General features: G+C 37.0%; 1 protein-coding gene across 4 annotated transcripts in view; it reads right to left on the minus strand.

The window, feature by feature from the left end:
• Positions 1–1,044: 1,044 nt before the first annotated feature.
• Positions 1,045–23,293, minus strand: part of lingo1a (leucine rich repeat and Ig domain containing 1a) — a 124,008-nt gene continuing 101,759 nt past the window's right edge. For all 4 annotated transcript variants that reach the window (XM_053236893.1, XM_026919876.3, XM_026919878.3 and 1 more), the window contains one exon: positions 1,045–7,281. In XM_053236893.1, the coding sequence (XP_053092868.1) occupies positions 5,422–7,269 (1,848 nt within the window). In that variant the 5' untranslated portion in view covers positions 7,270–7,281 and the 3' untranslated portion in view covers positions 1,045–5,421. The remainder of the gene's footprint in view (positions 7,282–23,293) is intronic.

Consider the following 23,293-nt stretch of genomic DNA (forward strand, 5'->3'; position numbering starts at 1 on the left):
GTCTTCATCCTCAAAGAGGCTAATAATATTGTACATATTTTATATTACATTTTCCCATGTTATTTGTCTTATTGATTTACATTATATTATTTTAGTTTGAGAACATGGAATAAGGTCCTACTTGACAATTTGGGGATTTTAAGATATTAAGCCATAAAGTTTTCCTTAATTCATCTACTGGTACGAAATGTTTGTTGTACCAAAGATTTAGGTACTTGAGCTGAACCTGCAAAAACATGATTAGAAAAGCTCAATCTAGTAGATGACATTTAAATTATCATGATGCTCTGCTGTAATGAGGAATGTAGTGTGTGTCTGATGGTAATGCATCTAGCTCCCTTTTCCAAATGCTAAAAGCACTGAGTGCAACCATGTGAGAACTCACTGTCACTTTGCAGGGAGCCATGTTGTATAACTGCACTACCCTCACACATGCTGCTTCATGAATCTCAATAGAAAAAGCAGTAAAATTGACTCCTATCTCTTAGCGAAGTAAGATGTAAAAACCTAAAAACTTTAAAATCATTAACAACACATTCTTCTGTCAAACGTTATTTTCAGAGGCTCCATTAACAAGAATGTAAGAGACGTAGCAGTCTTCATTGGCTCATTCCCCAAAAATCTCAGAATAAAATCCAATGATTGCTCTTTCAGATAAAACATTTTGAGATGAGGAGCTTTGGATGATCAAGACAAGCATGACTGTTTTTTTTTAAATTGATAAACTGATTTTACATTCTGAGGGTAAATTGTGTTTTTGCATTTTGCTAAAACACTTCAAGTAACTCAGTGAATGTCAACTGCTAACACACTATGCGTTCTAAGCTGATTAGTGAGAAGATCACAAACAAGTTAAATGTTAAAAATGTAATTTGTTTGATTAAACATCTTACTTTTTTTTTCATTAAATGATTCTCAATACAGTACTCATTGACTGAATTGTTAAATCAAGATAGGCTTTTTTGTTATTTTTATGAAATCTCCATAGATTGTTTAATACAACATACCATATTTTCAACAATTCAACATCAATAAAACTGTTAATTAAAAAACTGCATATTACCTTTTATTGCACAAAACAATCAGAACATTTTTTTTTCATATTTGAGATTTTTTTCCCCCAATATAAAAGAATGTTGTGGACCACATTATTTAACATCTTGGGATGTAGGTAGAAAGAAATGAGTAGATAGCTTTTTCTTGGTCTTTTTTGAAGAAGAGTTTGCACAGAACGAGCACAGTAGGTTTGGAGGTTTGAAACATAAAAAGCATCAACAAATGGTGTTATAAGGTGTCTGAGCATCTCACTCCTGTATGTGAATCGAATTTTCTTTTAAATGTATCAACATAAGTGAAACCATCTGTGCTCCTCCATCATCTGTGCATCCCATCAGCATAAGAGCAACAAAATAATTGCTCTGGCATTTAACCCACTTTGTCTATAAACCGACACTCAATCCTGCTTTATCCCCCTTACATCCACAAAGCTCTGACAACCACATAAAAAGACTTTCACTAAGGTAAGAACAACACACACATATACTCTCCTGGATAGCCAGAATAACATTCAGTATAATTTCATTATCCGCTCTTTAACTGCTTGTGCAACTCATATTATTATGGAAAAGTATTTCATTTTTACATGTCATATTTAAAAAAAAATTGGGACTGTTTTGGGAATGTTTATTCAAATAGTGATAGATTGAAATTTAAACATTTTTAAACAAATCAGTCATTTTTGGATCATAGGATTGCAGCAAATTATTACAGGCAACATGAACATCAGGGTTGTCAAGCACATTAACTTTTATAAAATTAATGCTTATCCATAGTCACTCATTCAGTAACATACCTGCTACAATGATGAAATTGTAAAGCTTTTAAATCCAAAACTAGTAACCAGGAGATGTTTTGTTATGTAAACATAAAATGGCATTAACAAATGCCAAAAAGAGAACTGGTGTCACTCTGTCATTTCAAGACCAAACATAGCATATATAGCAACTTTTCTAAGACCTGCTGGCTAATATATCATAATCAAAGATGCTATATAAATTAATCATATAACTGTAATATAATATAGAATACAAAAAATATGGCTCCCTTAAGCTCCTTGAATTTTGTTATATCCACATTCTGTTTGCACAACAATATATGAATCAGAATAAGCATTAAAGTCTTCATTTCTATGCCACATAAAGAGATGCATAGAAACAAACATAATGGCTCTTATTCATTAATGTTGCTAATAAATGAGTAGAGACATCTAAACTGTTCTGTTTCTGATTTTTGAAATTGTCATCAGACAGTGAATTAAAGGAAAATAATACCATCACTGATATATCATCTTGTCTTTGTGGAAACAAGAGCCCACATTCCATGCTTACATGTAATATTCATATAACAGGCCAATGTTAACTAGCTTTCCCTAATATTGAGTTTTGAAGGTTATTAATTTATTGGTTTTATTTATAGGTTCAAGTACTATTTATAGGTTTTATTTTATTTTTTTATGTATTTAATGTATTTGTTCTTTACATGTGTCGCATGTTCTAGAAAAGTATTCAGTAGGCTAATATTGCCAAAGAGAGAAAAAAAGAAAAAGAAATTATTGGTCCAAGTAGAACTTTATCAATCAAATTAGGATAAGTAAGAAGCTATGGGAGAAATGAAAAAGCCGTTTACAATTTAAAAACACCTAGGAGCCTACTCACACCTGCCCTCTTCCTCTGATAAACTGATATTATTAACAAAGAGGCACACAGCATTTTGAACACCATGAAGCACTGTATGTTTGAGTTTCAGGTTGATGGGATTCCAGTGGCTCATCTACGGCTCCTCGCAGATGTGTCAAAGAGTTTACTTAGCCACTTACATATTCCACATATCAGTCTCTCATTAGCAATAGCTAGTCAGCAAGACTATGACCACATGACAGCATGAGTCACAGTGCAACATATTTCTATCCACCATGACATCTGTGCCACATCTGTGATTGTTATGCTAATGCAGCAATGCAGCTCCTTGCTCAGTGTCTAAATAGTTAATATTAGACACTACTTATTTGCTACTAGTCTACGAGAGATGGTAGCTAGCAGCTAGCTATTAGCATTCAGCTAGAGCTGAGCTATAGTGTGAAATCAGCATAACAGAAGGCAGCTGTGAGATTTTTTTAAAGTGCCTCTTATCTTATATCTGTAAGTAAATACAGATTTATCTGTTAAACTCCTACTTGCTGCTGTGCTTTTAAGTTGCTCTGAATTGTGTGAGGTTTGAGAATAAACCTTTTACCTATCCTATCACTGTCTGCCAAAAATCATTAAAGCTGTCCTCAATTAAATGCCCCCTACAGCCCTATCACATCTTTTTTTACACTACCTACAGTAACACTTTATTTGGAGGGTACATATATCGGGCCTTTATAACACTCACAAGCATTGCATAAATATATGAAGTAATACCTTAAGATTTATGTAAGGCTTATGTCAAAATTCATGAGCTGAATTTTCATGAAGCATACTGCTTTTGCTTTATATGAAAGAGAGATTAGGAGAAACCTTCAATTACCATTATGGCTTGAGTTTTTATGACTATATCGATTTTTAAAAAAATATTATCTTGGAAGCGATTTTGTCTTTACTAATAACACATGGAGGTATTCATGAAGCCTGCCGTTGTTCCTTTTTGGCAGTTTGTACACTTACTTGATCTACTTTTTATAGGAGTTGAATACATGTCAACTGAAATGCTGGTGGTCCATTTACTTTTACAAATCCCATGTGCCAGCAAAATGAACGATTTAATGTCTTCAAACTAAAGTGATAGTCAAATTCTCATTTATAACACGTATAAGCACTGTTATATATACCCTTTACACATAAGGTCATAAATGCGCTGTTCATAAGAATAATGATAACTGGGGGATTTTCTCTGTTCTCTGTTTCATCTAAAATCACATAAAAAACATTGATGTCACTTCAGAGTTGAAATCAAGCTTTTATGAACTCTCCATCATGGCTTTATAAAATACTTATGCAATGCTTATGAATGTGCCCTATGCATGCACCCTATAAATAAACTGTCACCAAATTTAACTACTTCTGTCATAACACTGGATCCACACATCTGAAAATCAGCTTCTAACTGTCTCCTGTACTTCATGCACTCCTCTGTAATTTTCATGGCCTGCAATTGCACATTTGCATATTGGAGCTTGACAGGCTTTTATCGTCTGTGACACACTAACACTCGCAGTGTTGCTGCAAAACCTCTGTAAATACATTTTCCTCACGTTACATAATACATTTTTGCTCTGAAAGAAATTTTAAAATATGTAATCATATAGGTATGTCAAGGATGAAATTATTGAATACCCATACAGTCTGTACAATCTGTATAATTTGATTTTACATTCAATTTCCAAATGTGTTACTGACCAATGCAGAGTCCAGGCCTCACAGAGCTGAAAAGAAACCATTCAGAATGGAAATCAAAAGCTATGCAGCTTCACTGTAGTGAGGAATCTAGTGGACGTGTGATGGCACCACATCTGGCATCCTGTAGCAAAAGCTGAAGGTGCTGAATGCAGCCATGTGAGAGATGAACGTCACCATGCAGGGAACTATGTTGCGAGATTTGAAAAATTAAAAATTTCAATGCCTTAAGGTTGTAGAACTTATCAATGTGTTCAGACTTTCATTCTTTATTCTCAAAACTGTATAGATAAATAAAACTGATTTTAATTTATACCAGCTAATTCAAGCACTGTGTGTTTTTCGGCTATTCTTTTTGTCTCTACATGTTAGTAAAAATATAAATAAAAAGAAGAAATTAAAAGCAAAATGAAATGCTCAACTGAATGTAAAAGGATGGTAAGACACTCTTGAAAAATGCTCTGTACAGTGTATGTGATTTGGATACCAACAGTATTCAAGGAGTGTGGCAGTGATCATCTGAAACAAATTATATTTTTTAGCATAGTACTGAACTAGTTAATGTGCTTATCAACCCAGAAATGTCTACTGCTGCTGTATGATAAAACTATCTCAGTTTGAATATTAAAAAGAAATGATACAATAACACATAATGCAGGCAAAAGGACAGCAAATGAAGACATTGGTCTTTTGTGTTTTGGCGGTTCACACGAACATTGAGAAGGGTTCATTAGTCTTTTCCTTTTGCCCATAAAATTCCACTTGAATGTTTTACAACAAAATTGTCTTTCAATAAATGGTCCCTGAAGGCCAAGCAGAAAATGTCATCACAGAGAAATGCAGTATTTTTCTCCTCCTTTTTCAACATCAAACACACAACATCATAAACACTTCCTCTATAAGAAAGTTGCAGGATCCAGTGGTTAGTTAGGGTGGGTTTCATATTTTACTCACAATCATTCAGTGTCTTTAACACTCCTTGCATGGATTAAATCATTTTCATATTAAATTTCCGAGGTGCATCAGCAGTACCACTGCTTAGTCCTGCGTCTGATTTACGTGGTACATACTCAATCTCGATGTTGTGTTTAGTGTTACCTTTACCCCGGCTCCACAGAAACAGCAGTACCAAACAGAATAATACCACACCAAGGAAGGAGATGAATCCCATGGTGGTGGCAATGATAAGAGTCTTGATGTCGAAGGGGAAAGGAACAGTAGCTTTTGTCCCATTGGCTCCGCTGTCACTGGGCTGGTTAGAAATGAAAGCAAAGGTTTTGTTGGGCTGGTTGGGCCAGTCAGGAGAATAGCTGTGGACATGAAGGTGAGCAACACCAGTGTCATTTCCACCTGCATTACTTGCAATACACACATATGTCCCATTGTCTTGGATCTGAGCGTAGCGCACCTCTAAAGTACCATCAGAAAACATGGTAAGTCTTCCTATCGTTTTTGGGGTAATTAACTGTTTTTGTGGGGAAAGCCACATGATAACTGGGGCTGGATCTCCATCTGCCTGACATGCAAAATGCACAGTAGTTCCCTCGTCCACATACGTCTGCTGTGCTTTGCGGTCCCGGATTCTTGATTTGCGACATGTGAAGTAATTAGGCTGTAAGATGTCAGGGAAATCTTTGAACTCTTTTCCCTGGACGAACTCAGGTGAGGCGCATGTGGGTTGCTGGCGGTTGAAGTTGAGCCTCCATCTGCGACGGAATACCCAGAGAAGCCGACAGTCACATGCCAGAGGGTTGTCGTACAGCACCAGTGTCTCCAGGTTCCCCACTGAGTGGAAAGCCGATTCTTCCAAAGTGGTTAAAGCATTCCCAGACACATTCAGGATCTTTAGATAGTTGAGTCCTCTAAACGAGTATGGCTCTATTACAGCCAGTCTACCACCAACCAAGTGAAACTCCTGCAGTCTGAGCAGGTCATGGAGCTTGTTCCCCTCAATGATGGAAATGGGGTTGTAAGACATATTTAAGAATCTTAGGTAAACCAGGTGCCTGAGTGCCACATATGGGATCGAAGTTAAATTTGCATTGGTGATTGTTAAGGATGTAAGATTCAATCCGTACAAGCAGTTAGTAGTCATTGTGTCCAGGTATGGCCAATTAGCAATCTCCAGAACTTTGAGACGGGAGAGGCGTTTGAAGGAATAATCTCTGATGATGTTAATGTTGAGGTTGCGCAGACACAAAGTGTTGAGGCTGTGCAAATGAGTAAAGGCCTCTGTGGGAACAGAGGTCAGGTTGCACTTTTCCAGTGTCAGGTGTTCCAGGCTGTTGAGGCCATGGAATGCTCGGTGGGATATAAACACCAGGTCATTATCACCCACTTCCAGAGAGCGTAGATTATAGAGATCCTGGAACATGTAATCTAGCAGGATAACTATTTTATTCTCACTGATATCAAGCCTGGTAAGGTTACTGAGGCCTGTGAATACACCCAGCTGAATAAGTTTAAGCTTGTTGCTGCGCAGCCCGAGAGTCCGAAGGCCATACAGGTTGTTAAAGGCCCCAGGTTCGATGGTGGATATGGTGTTTTCATTCAATTCCAGCTCTTCCAAGTTGGGAAACCCAGAGAACTCCTCTGGGTTAATTGTTTTAATGCGGTTCTTACTGAGGTCTAGGAATCTTGTCTCAGATGGAATACCCTCAGGAACTGACATCAACTTTTTACGGTGGCACACAACAGCACGCTCCTGGGCATTGCACTCGCAGCGGGATGGGCAGCCTGTTGTAGAGCCGGACAGCACAGTTGCAAGCATTAGAATTAGGATGGGCTGCCAGCACGCCACCAGGTAGCTGTGCCCACTTACTTCCACTGCCACCATCCTACTGGTTACCTGCACAAAAAAGACAGTGCTGGTAAGAGGGGTATTCAGCATTATCTAGCAAAGGAAGTTTTTGGTATTGTCCATATATAAAAATAGTAAAATTGTGACTAGTTGTGTTTAATAACAAATGTTTGGAATGTAGTGATTTTGTGGTGGAAATGCAATGTTGCACATTTTGTAATTTTTGTAGGTATAAAATGTATTTAAACAATCTCCTCTTATTAAAGCAGCAAGAATACTTCACAGTGTAATGATATCGATACAACAATAAGAAAAATTATAAGTATAAATTACAATTTTGTTCAATAGTATTTTATTTAGAAAAAATTTTCAGATGATGTATGATTCATGAATTTAAATTCTTGACATTTCACTGAAACATCCTTTAAGACAAGGCAGGAACAGCAGGAGGTAGGGGAACTGCAGTATAAAGGTGTATGTGCATATGTGTGTGTGCATGTGTGTGTGCGTGCGTGCGCATGTGTCTGTGTGTGAGCGTGTGTGTGTGTGTGTGTGTGTGTGTGTGTGTGTGTGTGCATGCACAATAGTGAGGGCTGGCATATTTGGATTCTGTGTCAATTCTCTCTGAAACTCAACTTCAAAGGCCTCCTCACTGTGACTGTAGTAAGAATAAGAACATTGCATCACTATTATCGTGTATTTATGACATACCTAAAGTCATGGTGTAGCTGAACAGTGCAAAACAGGATTTTAGTAATACTTTATCCCAGGTTATTTGTGTCTCCACCATGCACCTTTCTCAAACCAGAGCAGTGCTCAGCAGTGCTGAATCTGTTACTATAAAACAACAGTATTGTAGGGTATGCAATGCTGGTATTAATAGCAATTTCAGAGAACAATTAATAATCTAATTCATGTAGTATCAGTTTACATGTATGGACTAACAGCTGTATCATGCACCACCTGCCAGCCAGAAAGGGGAAAAAAATGGTCAAAGACAAAAATGCTAGTGGTGATCAATGTGTCACTGCAGAACATAACTTGTACAGCTGCAGACATTAGACATAAATTGCAGGCAGGCAGATTAATCTGCCAAGTTAAGGGCTTTATTATTCATATCATATAATAAATATTCATACACAGCATAGCTTTCAGTAAAAAAAAAAAAAAAATCACAAAACATTGTACATTGTTGCTGTTCTTTATAATGGAATGCCACAGGAGAATGAAAATTACTCCCTAACATACAAACCACTGTATGTATACCAAAATACTTCATACTTTACAGGGCAGAGGAAATTAAACTGCAGTTGACCTCCAAAGAACATTAGAAGCATGCTGGCTTTCTTTAGTCCTTTAGACTGTTCTTTAGCTCTTGGTAAGTTGGTACGTGCTGTGAGTGAAAACTGAATGTTATTGTGTCAGTGTGACTGAACTCATACACCACAGGAGTCCATTTACGGTTAGTGAGCACAAAACATAAAGCGGAATGAAAATGTCAAACTGCCTATTACATCTTGTTTCACTTTCACTGGTTTATAAAAGTATTTTCTCTTTAGAAGCAAATCAAAGAACTATTTTCGAGAAAAGGTGAACCTATTTATTAACGGAACCTGAAAAGAAATTCTTTAATCAAACCTATAACGTGTATCTGATCCCAGTACTGTAGATGCAGAGTTCGCTAAAATCATCTTTTTAAAAAGCTGCCGTGGATATTTAATCCCCACAGATGGACAGAAGTGGATTGCAGTCAGTAGTGTGAAAAAAACTGTCTCCTACTCAGCTTATTGTTTTCATAACATGAGCTATCACTCACTATACAGTAGTGCCTTTAAAATTATTTAAAACAAACAAGCACCTTATGCACAGTAAATGTATGCTTTTCATACTTTATTAATAAGGCCACTGAACTGTAGCAGGGATCATAAAACACACCCAAAAGTCCTGACACCAGCAACATTTTTTACTGTGACAGATGTTTTACTGTTCCTGACATTCACAAATTGATTGAGGGAAGAGAAATGGTGTGTTGACAGAGAGACTGGCCAAGGGCAATGGGCATTTGGCCCACTGACCGATGCCAATCAATCATTAAACATTAGTACCAAGACAGACATGCTAATGATACCAAAAAACCTCAAAATCACTTGGCTGACAGGATGACATTTATTCCCCAAAATTAGAGATTCTACTGCAAAGCATGCTGTTTATGGTAATCCAAAAGAAATAAAATGCATCTGTGAGAAAACACAAGTGACAATCCCTCTTAAATGCTCTAGCTAAATATGTATGATCTGCTTAGAAATCCCTCTAAGACTGCTGTCACTGCTATTAGTGCTAAGAGTTAAGAACGTAAGCCATGACAGTTTCACTCACACTGCTCACAACCCCTAATCCTGCTAGCGTTTTACATCATTTCCCATTTGCATGGCTTTGAATCTCCATCTCTCATGTAGTGCTCATTTGCAGACTGAGTAAGATTGACAAATTAAATTCAACACCTACCATCCTTTATCTCTCCTTTAGTGATCTTTATCACTCCTACTTTACTCTCTTGGTGACCCAACACTATTATAAGAGAGAGTCCATTCTCAGTTTGTATTTAATTCTGCACTCTTGTATTTCCCTTTTATTTTAAACAGAGCTTAAGACTCTCCGACAACTTTTATTTTAGAATAAAAGCACAAGTCGAACTCAGCGCCAGCGGTGTCGATGGTGACGCCTCCACCACCACCAAGTCTGTTCCTTCTTGTTACTAATCTGTGTTCCAGAAGTACCCTTTAAAATATGCTTCAAACAGGAAGGAAGCAGCTGAAGAAAAACTATTTCAGACATTTTAGCCTTGTTATGACCTTCCACCCTGTTTGGATCAATTCAGCTGAATGAACTAGTCACCTAAATATAGTGCCCTTTACGAGTTGAATCATCAGTAAGAGCAGGGGAAACATTACATTGCCCAGTACTGTGACCCTCCAGCAATGCACTTCTACACTTTTATGTGCCACTATAACAATTAGAGAGGCCAGGTCAGTAGGCATGTTTTTATCGAGGAGAAAAAAAAATTATATATACATATATATATATATATATATGCTACTTATTTTCTCATTGATTCTTATAAAATAAAACAGCACACATGTAGGAAATGTACCTATACTCTTACTTCTACTATTCCTAATTATACTGACACTACTAATGCCTGCTGTTATTGTTGTTTTTGTAGTTGTTATTTTGATGTTTTTCTAGGCGCTTTGTGTAGTTGTTGTATTGTGTTGGCACACATGTAGTAACACGTGCTTTCTTGTTCTTTCTGAAATGAGTATAAAGGTGACTGCAGGTGTTACTGTGATTGAGATGAGGCCCTAGTGGGCTGGTTGAATGCAGTGTGATGTGTCGCAGTTTAAAGTAAAGCTGTTGCTGGACAGATGGGACAGCCTTTAATCCGCAGCCTGGAGCTGCTGCTTGCAACAAGGTGCAGACTTTTAACAGAGGGCAACTGCTTCATGTACATACTAAACCCTATCAACACACACACACAATGAACATGAACACACATACACACACACACAGCTCTCCACACGATCTTTAGTGATCATTAATGTTCTTTCTCTCCCTGTCTTTCCAGAGAAAGTTTTTGACCTCCAATGTCATCTTCTCAACTGGCACAAATGGTAAACTGGCAAATATCCAATAAAGAGTAAGGCTTATAAAAGAATCACTGCCTCAGTTGTTATCCTGCCTCATTCGTCTCATGACTGTGCTTTGCTTCACAGGCTGCACACGAATTCATGTGTGATGTCTCATTTTTCCAGAGGCCTGAAAAAAGAAAAAAGTCCTCTGGCACCTTTCAGAGGAGCCATACACATAAGCACACTATTTGAAGCAGGCTGTTTCTGGGAGTTTGTCTCTTCTGAGTAATAACTCTTTTTTTTTTTTTTACCTGTTTGCCTTCAATATCCTCAAATACACTGCTAAGATGATTTTCCTCACCATAAATCTCTCGTTTCTCTTTAATAAACATGAGTAAACATTGTATATTAAAGTTATAATACAAATATGAACATTCACTTGCCATCATGAGTATCTCTATATACAGTATACTGGAGAATATATTTGGTGTATATCATATTTGGTGAGTTTTATGTGATGTCACAGATAGGGGACTGACTACATCAATGTAATTGTGTCTGTGCTTCGTTAAGAACAATAATTTCTATTTATACTGATACTCAACTGCCTTAATGCACTTCACTACATACAATATATCTTCAATAAGCAGCAGTGCAGCAGCTCCTCCCTGTCATGATAGATATGTTAGCTAGATAGTTATGTAAGGGGACAATTGGTGAATTTTATATCAGCAGCAAGTATTGCTAACATTAGCAAAAGGTATCTGATATCGATTTACTCTCCCTATAATGAGGAATAGAGGGAGTTGTGCATGATATATATATATATATATATATATATATATATATATATATATATATATATATATATATATATCAGGAAAACTCAATATGGTACGTTATCTGCCAGTTTAAGTGGGATCAGCAGTTTGGGGGAAAGTACATATGCATCACAATCTATTTTATTGGCTTTGTTAAAGTATCTTTCATTCTCTTCCAAAGTAAGGTGAGTCATTTTTAGCCATCTTTCACTTCTAGCTAGCAGCAAATCAGAAATTTGGATCCAAATATAGCAAAAATGGAACAGTCAAATGTCCTCAACATTCCTGTGCCATAATCACATTCTATTTGTGTGTGCAAATTGACTGCTATATACAATCTCAAGCAGAGGTAAAGGTATGATAACCTGTGTCTTCAAGCAAATACACATACAATATGGCTTCCACTCGACAGTATATAAATAATGGAAAGAAAATTCATGCACACCAACCAAACTATTTGTACAGTTTAACTCTTAAGAGAAAATAAATTGCCATCTTGAACAGGCATGATTAAGGGGTGATAATTGAGCACTCCAGAAATAGAATCCAGAGTTAGACAGAAAAAAAAACCTCACTTAAAGCAATATGTGGGAGTTTTTTCCTCAGGCATCTACCACCCATCAGTGATGTGCTAGCTCTTGTCATGAGACGGTTTTGCTGTCATTTTCCCCTTGCCATTAACAAATTTTTGTGATTACTTGATTATCTGGAAATTTCTTCTCACTTCTTTTTCATGCAAACCAAATTTATTCGTTTAAATGCAGTGACAAATCTATTCATTTAATTTATTTAGTTGAGTGTGGGTCACCACCAAATGTACCCGAATTTCAAAGAATAATATGGTTCTATTATACAATAAGCAGATTACTCTGAATGAACAAGTGCTGCTATGGGTACAAGAAAGAGTGAACAAGTGAGAACATGTCAAATGGAAGACATTATGGAGTGGCAGGTGTTGTGGCTGCCATTATAAACACATCATTCATGATTTATCCATTATGTGCAGCATTATTCATTCTGTTAAACTACTTAACATTCAGCTTCCCTTTCCAAATCACCGTGTGTTCTTGGATGAGATGTGCTATTACAGTGTACCTAAGCTAACTTACACAAGATTGTTATTTGAATTCCCACATACACCACTAGTATAGAACAGCAATAATTGTTATCTTTTTGAATTTTGGTTCATTCTTTACTGCAATTCATGTTGGCCTTATTGAAATTGCCGTTATATGTTTCAGTCTACAAGTACATAATGGATTAGGCTTTTTTTCTGTTTTCCAGCTTTTAAGCAGGAAGTTCAATACTAAACAAGTTAATGGCAAACCCACACATCCTGTAACTGGTGAAGTTATCAATATGGGAAGGACAAATTAGAAAGAAAATTTAACAGGTAAGTTGAACCTACAGCCTTAGTAGAACACAGGATTACTAATATCAAAACATGACAGGACTGTCTAGTTTCTCAAACTGAATATATGGAGGTACACACTATCTGAGTGTTTTGATATTTAATTACAAGACCATTGATTTTCTGTTTTGTTGATGTTCTGTTTGATATTTAATTACAAGACCACTGATTTTCTGGTTTTCCAATACCTTGGTTAAATAACATGAATAATCCTCTTTTACCAGCACAGGGATATCAGAGTTATCCATTCAGAAGTCTCTGTTGTTATAATGGTAATTTTTAATCTACAAAGAATCTAAACTGTTTTATTAATCAGAGGTTGTCTATATATAGAGGTATTCAAGTAAGTCTTGTATGCAGGCATGTGATTAATCATTCATTATACTTAAAAACATTTTTTTCAATCATTTAAAACCACCATATCAAATAAAGATCATGTAACAATAATTCTATTAAGTAGAAGAATATAATTATTGCTGAAAGACACTATCACATTGTTAACAGGTTCAGTTCTACTCAGTGAATACACCTCTGCTCAATTCAAACCCTAATTAGTGGTAAAATAGACATAATATAGATTGAGGTTTTCCATACTCTCTCTTTTCTTTAAATTGATATATAAATACCCTCCAGATGTATTAGCACCATTCATGAAAATGAGTAACATTAATATATGAAAAGAAGATGGAGGGATCTTGGTTCACTCCTCCATGCACATTTGAAACATGCTGATGGTGTGCATGACCAAAAAGTAAGTGCTATAGTTTTAATGATGTTGTTGTGAAGTTCATAATCAGCATTTTGTGAGATGCTCTCAGAAATGGCTCCTTTCTTGCAACACTTCCGAAAGACTTGTTATGAAAGTGTTTTTTTAACAGTTGAGTTTGAAACTTGAGTTTGAAAACTACCAAAGAGTGAAGTAAACTGTGTGAGTAAAACTGTGATTTTGGGGTTCTTTTCCCTCCTTCACCAACCTCCTCAACTGTTTCAGACATGTTATAGCCCTAATCATGCTTAATGGTATTTTAATTTATGTATTTTTCTTTTCATTAGCTGACTTGTGCAGGTCAGAAACCATTTATCTATTTTTTGATGAAGTTCCTTTTTGTTTTTGTTTTTTTCATGGTAATAGATGACAGTATATGACATATATGCAACATCATATTTATACCACAGGGAAACAGTAGCCTAAGACCAAATGAAAAATAATAAACAGTTTCAAAAATGATGTTTTTTTTAAATTCATTCACCAGTAATTTTGCCGATCATTTTCAGAAAAATGCTATTATTATTTTTAAAAAGTAGCTCTAATGAGAACGACATTTTGTTAACAAAGATGAATGTAATGTTTCATTTATACAACCATATTTACTCATTTTGATGAAGGGTGCCAATAATTCTGGAGGACCCTGTGGATATAGAAGAAGCAGTTATGCTGGAGGTGTAATGGGTATTAAGTTGGCCTGGCTTTGATGTGTCTATCCCAGCCTAACCATTTTCTTTGACCTTTCAGCATACCACATAATAAAGAGACAGAGAGAGAGGGGGGAAGGGATAAAGAATAATCAAAGAATGTGAATTGCTGCATGATGGTGGAAATCATCAGTTTTAGTATTTTGAAATGCACATTGTAGGTCATATATCAAGTATAGGAGATATATATTATAGATATATATTATGTTGAACAACAAATGATGCATATTATAACTGAATTCATTTTCTGATGCTGGTTTAACTATGGCAAGAATGGAGTCAAGCTACTAACATTTGGAAAACCAGCAATTGTATGGAACTCATGTTTCACAAGAGAAATTTGACATAAAAATTATGCAAAAATCTGTGCATATACACCTTTAAAAAAATGAGGGCCCAGGTTCAGAGTGCTGTAGCATGTCAGTCGACAGATTAAATCCTGCCACGGTCAGCAAGATGGGAGATGATCTACAGCTACAATCCTATTAGAGCAGGATGCTGCACTGCTCCAATTGTTTTAATGGGAGACAAGACAACCCAGGTACTGCTTCATTTCATCACTTGCACTTACTGAATAACCACAATCACTGAATTTTACCTACTATTCATTTCACCTTCAGAGGAATGACAAAGAGTAAACAAAATTTAGGATTCAATTTTGCTTCTTTGCCAAAATGGTGGAGGAAAAAAACACTAGCAATTTGCAAACCAGTTGCTGATTCATGGCTGGAGAATTTAGTGCCTCTTGATTGATATAAAACTGCCTCAGCAAAGTCAATACTGTTTACTCATTTAAAATTTATCCCCTCAGATGCGGCGGGTTGAAGAAACTATTTTTCATAACTGCTCGCTCTAAAAAGGGAAAGGCCAATAAATTACAACATTTGCCTATAAAAGACTGCATGCTAAGATGGCAAGAGAAAGAGGGAGAGACAGGCAGATGGAGGCCATACTGACCAGCATAAGAACAAGGCTGCAGTATTAGCTGATGAGGAGGTAATAAAAACAGCTCTAGTTTAAATCCCACCGTTCTGAGCTGAGATATGCAGAAGTAACAACATCTACAGTTTAGCAGTAGCATTTAGGAGTTTTGACACCGTGATATGATACCGAAGACACAAGAACACTATACTTTTCTGCTTTCTCAGCTGAAGCAGCAGTCAGACCAAATAATAAAATTTGTCCGGTGAATTAACTGAAAGGGAAACTATGTGGTCCATGAATGATGTGCATTTGCTTCTGGTAGCAGTTTCTATTATTTTGTGTCAATGTTTTATTTTGTGTCAACGTTTTGTGAACTTATGATGAATTTATGATCCTTGGACTTGTGAGCCAATAGAAATCAAGTGTGGGCTCTGGTCAGTAAACAAATGGTGGAACTTATTATTATGTAGCATTTTGTTGCACCTTTGTGTCACAATAGACTAGTCTACTGTGTGTCCCATGGGGAAATCGCGAAATGTTTTTATATTTACGTTATGTCTGTATCTGCTATTATGGTGTATAATGCTTTATTTCATAGTGTAAAGATATATATTATGTAGTAGATGATAACTTAAATGTATGTTATGCGTACATTATTGTAAAATATGTGCCTATTTACCCTGCATCTTCCTTGCTAGTTGGTTTAATCCAAAGAGGGGCAGGGCTTAGAGTTTAAAAGAGAGCCCAAACCACTGTGGGTGTTGGTTGTTTGGTAGCTTGGTTGTTGTTTTTGAGCGAGGGTGCAACTGTGGTGCCGTGAGCAATATTTGTTAGAGTTTAAATTATTGTATATAGAGCTAAAGTGTTTGTTTGTTTGTTTGTTTATTTGTTTGTAACTTTGTATATAGCTTTGGGGTTTTTTTTTCCCCGTACTGGATCACCTCTTGAGCACTGTAAATAAATCATCACCTTGCACTATAACATCTCGGCGAGTATTGCCATCATTCTGGGGGTATTCTGGAGTCTGTGAAACCACTGCCTCACATTTTCTTACTGCTGCTTGGCACACAACTTTTAGCTAACTGGTGTTACTCCTATATTCCATCCAAAATAATCACTTTAATCTCAGACTAGGAAAATAGCCTGGTGAAAATACAGTGTGGCAGTTGCCTAACTCCTGCCATGCTACTTAGTCTAGACTTAGACTACATGCTACTGAAATTTCTGCCTGGAGTTGGAGAAATTGATATATTTTTAACTAAAGGCAAAAAGGTGGAATGCGCTTGTGTGTGTTCATAGTAATAAAAGTGCGATTGTGCTGTGCATCATCATTTAATATTTGCTTTCTATATGTAAGCTATTGTATACTTCATAATTTTCATAGTGTTTTTAGTTATTAAGCATGTTGTGGTCCTACTGTATTTGGGCAGACAAGTTGTTTGATTTACTTGATGTTTTCTTTTCACGTCAGTGATTATCATGCAAACATCATTACTTTGGTCAACGGTAAATATGTTTCACTTGAGTTGTATTCAGTTAATTATCATATGCAACATCTGAAACAGGCAGAACTGTAGAATGGACATGCACTCAACTGTGTAATAACTGGTTTCTTATAAATCCAAACATTTTTGCAGCTTATATCAGTTCAACCAAATATCAATATCAATTCAACCAAAATGGCTTCATCTTTTTCTACAACCCATGTCTTTGGCTTGGGAGAGGAAACCAGAGTACCTGGAGGAAACCCCCGAAGCTCGGGGAGAACAGGCAAGCTCTGCACACGAAGGGCGGAGGCGGGATTCGATCCCCCAACCTCTGTGCCCCCTGCAGTAGTTCCTCCTTTTGATATTTTCAGAACAGCCTGCTTTGCTTTGATTGACCTCATTAAACATGAAATCTGCTTGGATTGCTGTTATTTAGTGTCATACGTCCTTTAGCATGATAACATACAGTAGCCTTATGTCACATACTATCACCTGGTATCAGATTTTGGTATTGGGGCATCTTTTACAAATACGGATATGAATATGGTATCAGGCTGACACCTTGATACTAGTGTAGCTATCGATGTATCCCTAATAATAGGTAATGTTAGAAATTTATAGTATAATCTAAATGACTGTTAAAAAATGAAACTCTTATACTGAGAAGAAGGTGCTCTTTTAATTTGCACAGGAACAGCTGCAGCCTTGATCTGACAGTGGCCAGCTCAATCTGTCTCTTAGGCCTGTGTGTGTTCTTCCCTGGAACTGCCTAATGCTATTGATCACTGTGGGCTATTCTATTTCCCTGGACTAGGCTCAACTCTTTCATTTGCATTCTTCTCTTTCACATCCTTTTCCATCTCCGGGCTACCAGGAAGAGGGCAAGGCCAGAGGAGTTGAATCGTTTCACTTTGAGTGTAGCTGGGGAGAGAAGAAGCCTTAATTAGACCAATGAACTGTCCTGGAAGAGGTTATTGTTACACGCTTCCAAATACTTACTGAAGACCTGACGGAAAGAGAAAGAAAAGGCAGAATGAGAGAATAAGCCTGAGGCTGCAGAAGATCATCCTCCTCTCTCATCTGCTCTGAGGGCCTCTTTTACAACCTTTTCATACTTCAGCTAAGAGGCTTATGAGGGAATGCTGACCCTCACACTATCAATAATTATAAGCTGGAGGAAAATGACAACAATGCAACTGCAATTTGCTGGGTGTTAAACACAAGGGAATTAGAACTAATTAAAGATGAAATTACTCATCTAAGCTGCATCATGTCCTCCTGAGCTCCCTTTCTTCCAGTCCTTCCTCACCCTCATTATTCAGAGAGCTAAGGTCACAGAAAAGAGGGGTGGGTAATGGTGGTAGTAGATAGTTTTGAGGAGCTATGGTTGTCGAGTTGTAGTAAATCAGTCCAGCTCTATTTTTTTCCCATGTGCAAGACAGGCAAGGTAACCCAGGAGAGGTGTGGTTCAGCTGATTCTAGAGTGTATTAGCGTATAATTGGTTATTCTAAATGAAATGTTTTCTGTATTCATTAGTTTAGTAGAAGTTCAGTGATATTTGAGTCCACAACTGACTTAATCTTTGCCCAATTCTGATGAGTTTTGGATTTGGATGCTTTGCTCCTTATTAAGGAATAAACTATGAAATAGAGCAGAATAATTTATATGACATTAGCAGATCAGCCAAAATCTAGGCCTGGGGAATTGCATTATGACTAGTGACTTATTCACTTGTTCCACTTTTTCAGTTGACACTGGCTTCAAGGATTTGCAGAGACCACAACATATGAAACTAAAAATGAAATGCTGAAAAAGGAAGTGTAGTGTATTGTTTATTAAAGAGAAAATAGGGACACAGTCAATGGCTACCATGGTTCTTGCCTCAACAGGAACCTTTATCATCATTCTCTTCTTCTTCTTCTCTCTGATTACACTAAACTACAGCACTTCTATATAAAATAGACAGTCTGAAATCATTTTAGGTCTTGATATTCTTTTAATCAAACATTATTCAAAGGCTGCATAATATAGCCTTCTACAAGATATCTCTCTCTAAGCAACCTACCATCACCACCCCAACCGTCTACTGCAATAGCAAACACTGTATCTGAAACAGACAAATGCCATTTCATTTTCCATTTCATTTTCTCTTATAATTGCTCTAACACACTCATCAATACACCCCTCTCTCTTCACTACATGTATTTAAAGTTACACACTTCCCAGGAGACATTAAAGCTAATACATGCTGACTGAAACACCAGGGTAAAAGAGAAAACGCTATGTAAAACAGACAAATATGGCTGCATATAAATATAGAATTTTACTTTAGCCCAAAACCCAGCATGTACTGCAGACATTTCCTGATTATGCCATTTCACTCCTAACATGCAATTAAGCATAACAACTCCCCTCCCTAAAAGTGAAAGAACACTGTAATTTTTCTTACAGTACAACACTCATTTTGCAGTATTTATATTACAACACTTCCAGGTCTAAATTACTGAGATAAGTTGAATAAGCATTGTTATCGAACAAAATGCAATTTGCATTAGAGTTACTGGGAACTGGCTAATTGAATTTCTACAGTGAATAAGACATGCATTTAGCAGGCTGATAAGTGCTGATAAAACATTTGTATTCATTACTTTAAAACCATGGCTGGTATCTTGAAGATATACAGTGGATAAACAACGTCTACACACCCCTGTTGAAACTGCAGGTTTTTGTAATGTAAAAAATGAAACCAAGATAAGTCATGTCAGATCTTTTTCTGCCTTTAATGTGATATAGCAGCTAGCAAAATTCAAGTGAAAACCAAACAGAAATGTTTCAGTGAAAAAGGAAAAACTTACAATAATCTGGTTTGCATAAGTGTGCACACCCCTTAACTTACACTTTGTTAAAAAGCACCTTTTGCTTGTAATACAGCAATACTCAGACTGGAACAGAGTCTACCAACTTAGCACATCTTGACTTGGCAATTTTATTCCACTCTTCCTTGCAAAAATGCTCCATATCTATCAAAATGGGGGATCTCCTGTGGACAGCCCTCTTCAAGTCATTCCACTGGTTTTTAGATTTAGATCTGGTTTTGACTGGGCCATTCCAAAATTTTGACCTTCTTCTTCTGAAGCCATTCCTTTGTTGACTTGGATTTGTGCTTTGGGTCGTTATCGTCCTGGAAGGTGAAAGTTTTCTTCATCTTCAGCAAGAGAAGCAGCCCCATAGCATGATGCTGCCACCACCATGCTTCACGTTGGGCATGAGGTTCTTGTCTTGTTTTTTTGCACCAAACATATCTTTTAGAATTATGCCCAAAAAGTTCTACCGTGATCTCCTCAGACACAATTTGCCACATGGTTATGTTACATTATTTTCATTACATTAATGTGGAAAAAGATTTGACCTGAGTTATCTTGGTTTCATTTTTTAACGTCACAAAAACTTGCAATTTTAACAGGGGCGTGTAGACTTTTTCTATCCACTGTACATTTTTTCTTCTGTCAAAATGATAAAATATACACAACTTCATACAATCTTATGGGACAAAACACTGGCCGTATTTTTAATTCAATAATACATTACGTTGCGGTGTCGCTTCTTGGGAAAAAAAATAACACCAGTATTATAATTCCTGTCTAAAAATATCAAAACAGGATCATACAGTGTAACTTCTAGCGCCCTGTGCATGCGACATTTCTTTACTTCCATACAAGCATATGCGCTTTATATTTACTTTTTACTGCCCTGTTTGACTATTCTGACTTCTACAGTAATGCTGAGTTTATATGTCATAATAATAACTGTGTATTAAATAATTTCATGCAGAGTATTTAATCTCTGTATTAAATCAAATTGTTTGAATTATTTTAAAGAATGCTACTTATTGCAGTTCTGATCAGTGCATTCTTTTATAGATACCAGATCATTTTTCTGAAGATACCATCAAATTATCTTATCTCACTTGAGTGTCTGTCACAACTTTGGAGGAAAATACATGCAGATTTAATTTCAGGCAAACATGAAATCAGTTCTGCGTAGTGACTAGTTCCCTGGCTTTCACATACAGCAGGGTTGGGGGACTAGTCAGTATGCTTACTAGGTCAACCTGGAATACAAGACCTGAGTTTCAGTCACCATTACTGATGAGTGAAATATGGGAATATGTATCTTCTGATATAAGAATATTCTCTCTCACTTTCTGTCATTCTTTCTCTTGTCCTTCGAGGATCTGTAAATGGAACATCTTTAAATACTCTTCCAATGCTCCCAGAGGTCTGTGGGGAACACATACACATGCACACACACATAAAGTCTTGGTTCAATTTTCACCAGTAATCACCATTGCAGCTCTAGGGATCTATTCCCCAGAGGACCTCTGACATGTGTTAGTGTGTCATCACATCACTCTCTATCATTCACATTGGCTCTACTGCTTGCGCCTGTTTAGCAGTGACATTTTTTTCTAGCCTCTTCTCTAGTAACCTGATTTCCTGCCTTCTAATGCTCCATTCACTCTCTCTCTCTCTCTCTCTCTCTCTCTCTCTCTCTCTCTGTCTTTCCTCCACATGTAGAGTTTATAATCTAAACCCACATTACCGATTAAAAAACACAGAAGTGAAAACCTCCTTGGAAGAGGAAATCAGAACATATTATGCACAGCACTATGTAACCACAGGAACCACTAAAACAACAGTGACTGCATAGGTGAGCCATGCCTTTTAGAGTGGGGCATCTGAAAATAAAATACTCATCAGGAATTGCAGTGTGACCATATGTGCCATACAGTGACTGCACAGTGTAGTAGGATTTGGGTTTGGATTTAAGCCTGTATTTCTGACTGGCTCATCCCAGCAACCCTGGCAAGGTGATGGAGGCTCTAATTAAAGGCTACTGCTTGAACAGTCTCCCAGGGTCGCTTGAAATGAGCGGTAAGAGTGTACTGAAAGGCCGCTCTATTGTTACTTGAAAACAGGGCTGCAAAATAGGCGAACATGAATGTTATGTTTGTTAAGAAGCGGATTAAAACACATTGGACCTTTCAATGTAAAGAGAAAGAGGCTTGTGAATTGTGGAATCATTAAAACCGAGTGAATTAGTAAAGGGGGTGAACTTCTTTTGTTGGAGTGGGATCCATTTCCTTGAAAGAAAGCTCAAGTCCTTAATGTGTTTTAATGGTCTGTCGTAAATGGCCATCCAAATAAAGTTTGTGCGAAAAAGAGGTCCTGCATGTGTAAAATATGCATCTACATTAGGAACACACTTAAAGCAGAGAATCACAAAGGAAAAAAAAAACTGAGTCATTTCAAAAAGCCCCTATTAAAGCTTTCAGAAATGAAAGTAAAGTGTGAGTAGCCATTAAAGAGAACCCAAGTATCATCTTTGATTTTTGTCATTCACGTCTTGTTGACAGAGGGCCAAAGAGCTTGCTTGTGTTTGTGTCTGTGTGTGTGTGTTTGTGTGTGTGTGTGTGCTATCAACCTCTGATAGTGGCTACAAAAGTCCTTGCATGGCAGATTCACGGGGTTTGGGGGGGCTCTTGGAAAAATGCTACTCATACTAATCCAAACACACACACACACACACACACACACACACAAAGTGTGAGAGAGAGAGAGAGAGAGAGAGAGAGAGAGAGAGAGAGAGAGAGAGACATTGACAACATCAACTGCGTACAGCACTGTCACACACCCTGCATACCCTACAACTCACTTTGCCCCTCCCCATGTTTATTCCAATTAAACACTGATACATAATAAATATTGATCCTGTCAGGGTGACATATTTAGGGTGCAACGTAAATCGGCATGACTGCTGTAGATAAATAAACAAATCCAATTAAAGAACACGTGAGTAAGGCTGTGCTTAGTTCAGCACCTTTCCTAAGCATGCACACACACACACACACACACACACACACACGGAAACGAGCTACAAACAAACTCATTCTGGCCTAATGCTGATTGATAAACCACTATACACTTTAGTAACTTACACCCTCTCTGATCTACTAAGCATGCACGTCAATCAGTCTGCCCCAAAATGATGAGCGTTGTCTTGTGATTCTCTCAGCAACAGGGCAGCCATTGATTGGTTCATTAGACCATCCTGTTTACCAAAATTTCTGTCACACTCGGCATGATTCTTAGTAAGCTTTCTACTCAGTGTAATTAGCTTAACTGGAGTGTGTGTTAGCAGGAAAGAAAGAGAGAGTATTCCAACCATCCAGCAATATTCCCAAGAATTGCAAATTTGAATGTCAAATGATCTTCAATATTTCAATTTAAATACATTTTCCTAACAGCATACTA

The sequence above is a fragment of the Pangasianodon hypophthalmus genome, chromosome 9, assembly GCF_027358585.1.
Source record: "Pangasianodon hypophthalmus isolate fPanHyp1 chromosome 9, fPanHyp1.pri, whole genome shotgun sequence".
NCBI lineage: Eukaryota > Metazoa > Chordata > Actinopteri > Siluriformes > Pangasiidae > Pangasianodon > Pangasianodon hypophthalmus.